This window comes from Periplaneta americana, chromosome 16 (genome assembly GCF_040183065.1).
Source record: "Periplaneta americana isolate PAMFEO1 chromosome 16, P.americana_PAMFEO1_priV1, whole genome shotgun sequence".
NCBI classification, from domain to species: domain Eukaryota; kingdom Metazoa; phylum Arthropoda; class Insecta; order Blattodea; family Blattidae; genus Periplaneta; species Periplaneta americana.
Window position 1 is genome coordinate 41,189,745 of NC_091132.1, and position 10,265 is coordinate 41,200,009.

The 10,265-nt window shown below is 33.3% G+C and overlaps 1 protein-coding gene across 1 annotated transcript in view; it reads left to right on the forward strand.

Annotated features, from left to right (window-relative positions):
* AcCoAS (acetyl coenzyme A synthase) overlaps positions 1-8,789 on the forward strand; it is an 82,133-nt gene extending 73,344 nt beyond the window's left edge. The window contains exons 7-11 of the mRNA XM_069815390.1: positions 1,034-1,167; positions 1,875-2,064; positions 3,113-3,302; positions 5,424-5,669; positions 7,119-8,789. Coding sequence (XP_069671491.1) covers positions 1,034-1,167; positions 1,875-2,064; positions 3,113-3,302; positions 5,424-5,669; positions 7,119-7,321 — 963 coding nt within the window. The 3' untranslated portion in view covers positions 7,322-8,789. The remainder of the gene's footprint in view (positions 1-1,033; positions 1,168-1,874; positions 2,065-3,112; positions 3,303-5,423; positions 5,670-7,118) is intronic.
* Positions 8,790-10,265: the final 1,476 nt, after the last annotated feature.

Genomic DNA, 10,265 nt, shown 5'->3' on the forward strand with positions numbered 1-10,265 from the left:
CTTGGCGCCTTTTGTTTTGTTTCCTGTGGGGGTGTGTTTGTGTAGTGTAATGTGGAGTCAAAGAGTGTGTGTGTTCTGAAATTGAGTTGTGTGTTGAGAATTTCATTTGGATGTGTTTTTGTGTGTCTGTATATTTCGCATTGTTCTAGTGTGTCTAGTTTCTGAAATACATAGACACACAAAAACACATCCAAATGAAATTCTCAACACACAACTCAATTTCAGAACACACACACTCTTTGACTCCACATTACACTACACAAACACACCCCCACAGGAAACAAACCAAAAGGCGCCAAGACCAGCAACAACCAGTTCTGATGATGGCCAATAGCAGGCCGAAACATGTCAACAAGGTAATATAAAATTTAACACGTGAAAGACACATAATACGTTTTCCAAAATGCTTTCGCAAAAAACACAATATTATATTTTCACAATAACATATTTTAAGTACTATAAATAAATGTACAGTTTTTCTATTGAAATACACAATAATATTTCTACAGGCTTACTTTCAATCGAGATAATTATGCATACTAAAATGGTAATCGATTATACATTGTATGTGAGTGATGAGCATCATACAGCGGGCACTTTATCTCTGGGGAAGAATCTCGGTACGCATTTGATAGAAAGCTTAAAGTACCTAAGGGCTATTCTGGTAGGAATCCACACCTTTTCAGTACCTCCAGACAAAATACATATAGCTACAATCACAACATGCTTTTGTCCTTCCGTTTTGTATTACATTAATTTTATTATTCAACTGAAATGGAAGGTTATGAAAAAAAATCGTAACTCAGAATTTTTTTTCACAGCTTCGTGATCTTACAACAGCATTTTCATTTATAATTAACCAATCTTATATGTTTAATAGCATCACAGAAAATAATTTGAGAGTTCTTTGTAATGCACAATCATATGTTGCAAATGTCAGATTTTTCACTCTTGTGTTGGAAGTGACAATAGTAACAATAGTGTTATTATATTCTAATAAAAACTCAATGTACCTATTCTCTTTCACTTCTAGTTTGAAGGCACGCCTTTCCATCCCGACAATGATAGGTACTGGACTATAATTGACAAATACCGAGTTAACCAATTCTATACAGCACCTACAGCACTGAGAGCCCTCATGAAGTTTGGGGACGAACCAGTTCTAAAGTAAGAATTAATTAAGAAATGATGAAGCTGTGTATCTTTGTTGTAAAAAGACTCCATGTAGCTACCCTAGTGTGTTCATGTTTTTAGACATTTCTCAAAATTATTCCGTGTATTTTTATGCCACATGTGTATTTTTATGTGTTCAGAATTGTACCGTGTGATTTGTTACTATTCCTGGCATCAACGATTATATTCACAGTAAGTAACTTATTATCTAAACGTGACCCCTTATAAGGAGAAACTGATGCTTCTGCACACTGATAAATTCTGTATAATGTTCGCAAGAAATCAGTCTTCTTTCGATATTTCTTGTTATATGTCCACTACTTTCAACGTTTTGAATAAAGATTACAAATAATTATTTCTGTACAGAGATTTGAGACGAATTAGGAAACTTTAGATTAGTTCACGTACTATTGAAGATATGGTTTTCGAAATTGTTTTGAGTAACCTGTTTTAAAATAAAGTTGGAAATGCAGAATCTATAGAGTGTCTTTTAAGATATGCACTGTGATCTTCTTCATAGTGAAGAGCTTACATTATAGCTTTTGAAATAGCTATGAAAATATTTCTTTAAGTCCTATTTGTAATTTATTAGGCAACCAGTGGTTTCAGACAGTAAATAAGTAATACAAAGACAAAACATAACATGAATTCGTGGTCTTAAATGTTCATTAAATTAATTATTTATAATTTTATTTCTGCAGACATAATTTAAGCACATTACAAGTGCTAGGATCTGTTGGTGAACCTATTAACCCAGAAGCATGGCACTGGTACTACAAAGTGATCGGCCATGAAAAGTGCTCTATTGTAGATACGTTTTGGCAAACAGAGACTGGAGGCCATGTACTTACACCACTACCTGGATGTACTCCTATGAAACCAGGATCAGCGGTAAGTAAGGGTGATAAGAATAATTTTGGATCATCTGTTCTGTGTTAAAAATGATACATTTGCTTTTCAAGGGCTGGGAGCCAAATCTCTTCTGGAAATGTTTGAATATGAAATCAGCTCACTATATTAATTATTAGGGCTAGGATTCTTAGGTAAGTAAATATTTTATTTGCACTGTTTTAAGTTTCGGACAAGGTCACCTGAGCATATATTTTTAAATTGTATGCTATCTCGGTACCATTCAGCTGGTCTTCCTCTCAGCCATATCCTGATGTCTCCTATGACCTGCTCATCTTTGTCATATCGCTTTCTATGGATAGCATCATTCAGGGGACCAAACAAATTAAAGTCAGATGGTGCGAGATCCGGACTGTAGGGAGGATGAGGAAGGACAGCCCAACTAAGTTTTATGACTTCTTGACGAATGCGCACAATTGTGTGTGGCCTCGCATTGTCATGGAAAAGGAGAATTTTGTTGACCGACAGAGATGCCGACTTGAACAGCAAGTTGTTTATATGTTACTCGCCATCATCTCGAATAAACCTATTGGTGCGTTCAACTGTCTCCAGTGTTACAGCAGCATGTGGTCGTCCCAAGCGTGGAAGATCTGACAATCTTGCTTTACCTCGTTCTGTCGCTGACCCTCTACTAACACGACTAACAGTACTCCTATCCTCATAGACATGTTGTAAGCACCTGTGAATGTTTGCGAAGGTTTCCTGCTCCACAAAGAGAAATCCAATCACAACTATCAGCTTTGTACGTGTTTCACGTGCAGTCGCCATTTTAAAACTAAAGTACATCACAATCTTCTAACAGTAAATGGCGAAACTATATGACAAAATGCAGGAAGCTTTAAAGATGATGTGTATAAAATGTCGTTATTTTGCAATGAAAGGCAGCCGAGAAAAAAAATGATGTGCATTACATATTGAACCTACCATGTATGATATACTCTCCTTCACTTGTGGGCCAGCCAAAGATATAATGTGTTGAGTCGTATGGTTTCCTTTTACAGCATGTAATCTGTAATATGCTCTTTTGCAGACATTCCCCTTCTTTGGTGTTTTACCTGCATTGTTGGATGAAAATGGCAAAGAAATCACTGGCCCAGGTGAAGGGTATCTCGTATTCAGAAGACCATGGCCTGGAATGATGAGGACCCTGTTTGGAAATCACGAGCGATTTGAAACAACGTATTTCAAGAAGTTCCCTGGGTACTACTGTACAGGAGATGGTAAGAAAAATTTGTAGCAAAGGGTGGAATTGTTATGTTGAATTGGACGGAATTAGGTAATGAGTAAGTTAAGATATACATGAGATCGAATCAGCTGACATGATACACATTGTATAATAGTATTACAACCAGCCCCGTATTTATGTAGTGCTATACCCGAAAAGGTGCAACATTTAATTCGAGAAAAATATTAGAAAATTCTAAGAATCTAAGAGAGAGAGAGAGAGAAATACATAAGCGCCATCAACGAGAATATATCAGCATGTTAAAGCATATATCAGTATGTTAAGGCATATTTAAGGAAAAAATATCTTAGTCTTACTCTATTAAAATTGTTATATTACTAACCATCGGTTTATTTTTATTACTAAAATTTAGAAAGAAATTGATGGTACACTAACTGAGATTCGGATTAGAAAAACGTAATTGCAAAGATTGTATTCATATGAATTTTTATTAAATACTGTAAATCACTGAAGAACTATTAAGTTACATATTTAAATAAATAAATAAAATAATAATAACTTCATTGTGTTAATATTCAAATTGTGGTGTTATTTTACTTGATTGATTAGTTTCGATGTAGTTTCCATCATCTTATGAATTCTAAAATAGGGGAGAATTCAGAAGAAGATGAAAACTACATCGAAAGTCAATTAAGTAAAATAACACCAAAATTTAAATGTTAACTCAATGAAGTCGTCATTCATTCATTCACTCAACTTAATAGTTATTCAGTGATATATCGAGGGCCAGTTTAAAAAGAAAACAACTAAACGTGCAAAGTTTTGAGATACCGGTAATTGCATTTTAAAGTTTCATATTGCAGTGAATAAGCCAATTAACATCTTTCTGGTTGGTTGGTTGGTTGGTTGGTTGCTAATGCTCGGCATATTGCAATTCTTCCATTTTGCTTTCCAGTATCATAATGACAGATCTGTAGCTGTTAAATTCTTTCAGTTCTTGAGGTGTGTCATATCCATTATAGTATTATGTTCTTTAAAAAGTAAACAATTACGAGTAGGAAAAATATTTACTTTATATAGATGGGCATCCAAACAATCATACCACATATATAATCGAAAAAGCGCCACAGCTTTCATTCGTGGATATTCTGGAATTACATTTTTATTGTTTAATAAAATATTACATTGCTTATTTACACTCTCAAATATTAATTTTTAATGTATTTCTTGTTGGATGATTTTCTTAATTATTAGTTTTGAGGAATGGAACAATAAACATGAATTTGTAATTTGTTGGATCATTGTGCCCTTTTTTGCTAAATAATCTGCTATCTCGTTACCAAGAATTCCACTGTGTCAAGGAATTCATTGTAAAACTATTGTTTTGTGAAGAGCTTGTAAATGTTCGGTACTTTGGTGAATATCAGCAATTTTTGTTGTTGTATAAGTGTTTGCAATAATGGCTTATATAGCTGATTTAGAATCACTAAATATAACACTTTTACTAAAGAGATTAATGTGACAGAAAAACTGTTTTAATGCAGAATTGACTGCCTCAAGTTCTCCATCGAAGTGAGTTGAATTTTGACAGAGAGATATATAAGAACAAAATAATTTACTGTATAGTCCAGCATCAGTCATATTATTAAAGTTATTGCCAATTTTAGAGCCATCAGTGTAGATGGGAATCTTTAGTTGATAATTTATAGTGCAATTTGTTTCAAACAGATAAGGTTTTCATCCTATTTTTTAATTTGTTCTATCAAATTTATATTATAATGGATTTTTAATCTATTGACATTCTACTTGGAACGTATAGTATATAAGAAACATCATTAACAGAATTTTGAGTAATTTCAATGATCCTTGGATTTTTCACACCAACATAAAACTTTAAAATTCACGTATCTCAAAACTATGCATTTTGAGTTGTTTCACTTTTGAATTGTTCCGTCATTATGCGTTAAAAGAATGAACTCAAGATTGAAGATTCAATACATATTCTATATTTCTAAAAGCAACACATTCACTTTGTTTCATGCGGAGGAGATGTGTCTATTTTGGTTTTAAACACTTTTCACTTCTTCACACATACTACACACGATTCAGTAACATTATTACAATTAATTAATATAAATTTTAATGATATTCTCAGGTGCCCGCAGAGATGAAGATGGTTATCTTTGGGTGACTGGTCGTGTAGATGACATGTTGAATGTGTCAGGACATTTGTTGAGTACCGCACATGTTGAATCCACACTCGTGGAACATCCACAGGTGGCTGAAGCTGCAGTTGTCGCCCAGTCGCACCCAATCAAAGGAGAGTGTTTATATTGTTTTGTTACTCCTAATGAAGGAGTGGAATTCACAAAGAAACTTACAGACGAACTTAAAAGAAAAGGTAAGCATTTACACTTTTAAAATGTAATTGATTTTTTTTAAATTAATTACATACTGTTATACTGTACTGTATATTGTTTTTCGGCTAATGATACTGTATGTGACTGATAAAATTAAATTGAAATCAATTGGTGTGAACATTCTTAAAATCATACATTTACATTTGAATACAAATATTAAAGTAACTTTCTAGTAACATATTTCAGTAGTAGTAAACTACCAAACAACCACATTTACATTCTTGAACTGAAGAAAACTTTTCTAAGACATACGATGAAAGAGTAATGGAACGGAGAAAAATTCTCTCTGGCGCCGGGATTTGAACCCGGGTTTTCAGCTCTACGTACTGATACTTTATCCACTAAGCCACACCGGACACCCATCCTGGCGTCGGACAGAATCGTCTCAGTTTAAGTTCCAACTCTTGGGTTCCCTCTAGTGGCTGCCCTCGGCACTACGTCATAGATGTCTATGAACGCAGGACTGAAGTCCACACATGTGCTGAGGTGCACTCGTTATGAGTGACTAGTTGGCCGGGATCCGACAGAATAAGCACCGTCTTAAATCACGAAGTGATTTACGCATATCATATATATTATTTTAATGTACCGAAGTACGTAGGATATTTCCATGCAGATATTCTGCGTCATCATACATATATATTTTCTAAGACAATTAAGATTTTCTACAGCAGAATTTCTCTTGATACATCCAAAACTAGATTGCGTGAAATATTTTGGCCATTACAAGTTATTTCTAGTTCTATGAAGTTTGGGAAATAATAGAAAGAATGTTCTGTTATAAATTTACTGACATGATTTTTTTGCAATATTCTTCTAAAAATGTAATAATTGAAGGAGTCCACACCTGTGGAGTAACAGTCAGCACGTCTGGCCGCGAAACCAGGTGGCCCGGGTTCGAATCCCGGTTGGGGCAAGTTACCTGGTTGAGGTTTTTTCCGGGGTTTTCCCTCAACCCAATACGAGTAAATGCTGGATAACTTTCGGTGCTGGACCGCGGATTCATTTCACCGGCATTATCACCTTCATTTCATTCAGACACTAAGTAACCTAGATGTTGATACAGCGTCGTAAAATAACCCAATAAAGTAAATGAAATAAAATAAATTGAAGGATTTCAAGTCAGACGTAACTATCCTACAATATCACAAAAAATAAGTTCATCTCAATCACATCTTTTTGTCTTAATGTACCTTGCCAACATGAATGACTGTTTCCTTAACTGCCGAAGGCTGATATTGTGAGATTAAATTCGGCAACATATGGATGTAAACGTTTGTATTAGACTTAAACCTCGAATATCTCTGAAACTATTTCCTGTGGATTAGTCATGTCTGGTTTGAAAGCCTTCAATTAAATAGCGGGAATAAGTTTTATCTGTAGGAATTGATATTTTCCCATTTCAGTTAAATATTGCATTTTAATTTCAGTCCGGGAGAAGATAGGCCCATTTGCTATGCCAGAAGTAATACAGCATGCTCCTGGTCTTCCCAAAACGAGGTCTGGTAAAATCATGAGAAGAGTTCTTCGCAAGATTGCTCAAAATGATCGAGATCTGGGAGACATCTCAACACTAGCTGACGAGGGTGTTGTCGAAGTTTTGTTCCAAAACAGGATAGAAATTAAAGCTTAAAATGTACAGATATGTGAGTTGAAATAGCACAAAGGTACTCATGACAAAGCAGTATTCTGTAGATATTTATAATTGTTACGTAGTGTATTTACTTAAAATACAAGTTGATGTTTAAAATGGCCAGATATATCTGAAGATATACAGCTAGAGAGAAAGTTGAAGCATATCATGGTTATGAAAATCTGGCTAAGGCAACTGGAATTTTAGAACTGTACACTACCTCATAATGACAGTTGTAATCTATAGTTCCAATGTCTTAGATCCCATTTATATGACATGATATGCTTTTTCGTATGTGATATTTTAAGTTTTGCAATACTATGAATAGCAAAATTATTATTTTGCTGATTTTACTTACTCTATATAAATATATAAAGTGTAACTTGCACAATTACTGAAGCAAATAATTGTACTTGCTTTAATTTAATCAAATTTTAAAGAGTGTTAGGTGGATCCTTCCTAAAAAATCTCAAATTTCAGTAGATGATTAAAAATATAGACGGTAATTTAACTTCTATTATGTAGTATGTTATGTGATATATTGTTGAAACTGTGCTTTGTTTATTTACATAATAAAGAATTTTGAGAAAAAAAGCCTACATACATAACTTCAGAACTGATACTTGTATGGTTCAATATTGTATGAAATGTCCTTACTTATGATCAATGACATTTCAGCTTATATAAATCGAGATAGTAAAATAAATTAACCATAACAAAATTCTGATGACTGTAAATTAAGAATCTGTAATTAGAACTTCTTGTGCCGAGTATAACAAAAATGTAGCAGCTGAAGAATAGAGAAATGTTTGTAACAAGTGCGAATTGTTACAGAAGGGAAGTATTTATGTATGCAAAGACTTGCCTGTCAGTAAAATTCACATATAATCAAAGGAATTAGAAGCAATAAGATATAAGAAGGTGGCTACATATTTGTATTGTGTTCCAGTAGTCTAACTTGTCTCGATCACATGAAATGCACTCTGTTAAAAGTGTTACAAATTATTGTAATGTGCTAATCTAGATTGTTGTAGCTGAAAACATGCATGCAGGCATGCATTAACTTCTACATATCATTCCTTCAGGAAAACAAATTAAGAATTAAGCCTTTATTTATTGTTTAGGAACATACGTATATATTTAAAGAGGGAAAACAAAGACTATGAAATAATTATGAATACAACTCATATTTTAATAAAACAGTGAGTGAAAACTTCATATAAAATTCATTATAGTTTACTGATGTAAGAGAGAGAAAATGTGATATCTATCATTCTACAAATGGGTCCATGTCCATATACATTCTGAACGTCCACTGTTTTCCAACCTGGAAAGGTGAAACGAATTTATGAACTATATGCATAGCATCATGCATTATTGTATGTACTATATTTTTCTTTGATATAATACACTTTTTGTGGTAATTATGTTGTAGCTATGCAACTAAATAAACCAACAAAATTCACGGCAGGGTAGTTTCTTTTAGAAACCCAATTATGTAGTTTCTTTACTTGTAATCATAAATCCTTAAACTTCCACATTTATGCTCCTGAAGAGATCCTAGAGTGAAATTAATTTTAGTCAATTCACTTTATTATTTACAAAAACACCTGATATTTTGAAAATATTGGCAAACTTCATGAAGATGTAAGGTTTAAGAACACATGAGATTGTTATTGAAATTCAGAGTATCTATGTTAAAATTTATGTAGAAATCCCAGCTAAAGGATTTTTATGTTTTATTTTTAAGAAAGTAATAAATCAAGTATAATTTTGATTTCATTAACCTGTCACCTTAAGCAACAGCTTTGCAACGTGCTGTGGTCACATTCTCATTACTTGTGAATGAATGTCTAGTAAGTTCACAGTTCTCACAAAAGACAGAACTGACCAAAACATAATCATTATCATTTATCAAAATCGTTTATTGTACAATTATAAAAATATACCACGTTTCAGTAAATCATTGTTTTATTTACATTTATCAGATACAGTTATATAGATTTTCTAATCTCGAGCTCCCTGAAACACATACTGGTCATTTCCCGGCCCTTTGTTTGCCATAATGGAACCCACATTCATCATGAAATATGGAAGCAGCTACTACTCATCAAGTTTATTTTTAAACTATAGGATTAAACGTGCAATTAAATATACTATCACAGTTTTTAAATTTATCTTAAACTGCAACGAATGTTCGAAATAATGTCCATCTACTCGTAGAGAAGCTTCACATTACTTCAATAAATTGTTGGACACTAAGCTCAGTTTTTCTCTAAAGGATAAATGAGAGAACCTCTACAGGAAACATCCACTAGTATGGTAGCGGTAAGGATTATCATAATGCCTTCATGGCAATTTATACATTTAATTTTAATTTGATGTTTTTTTTTTACCAATATTCTTAAGCATAGTAAAAGCTGAAACAAAATTATTAGACTGTATTGCATATAATATTATGGATATTGTTTAACCCAAAGACATTGTTTGTAGGTACTTGCAAATGTGTAATATTAACGAAACAATTTATAAAAATAGACAAAAACACTTTAATTCTCCTGCTGTTCTGCAACACCGATAGAAAATAAATCCATTTTGAATCTTTCGTACACTACTTTTAACACTTGAATATAAATAATTGATTAAATGGCAATCTTACTCGTGTTAATTGTGTAAGCATGTGCGGCTTAAAGCTGTTTCGGTGCTTCTTCACACCATCCTCAGAGCCTACAGGATGGTGTGAAGAAGCACCGAAACAGCTGTAAGCTGCACATGCTTACACAATTAACACGAGTAAGATCGCCATTTAATCAATTGTAGAAAATAAATGCTAGAAACATTAAAATGTTAAATAGATACAGAACCGGTATATTAGAAAATGCGTTAGATCGGTTCAAACAGAAATATCTGAACCTTGAGCCTCTACTTTTTGTTACTGTCAAAC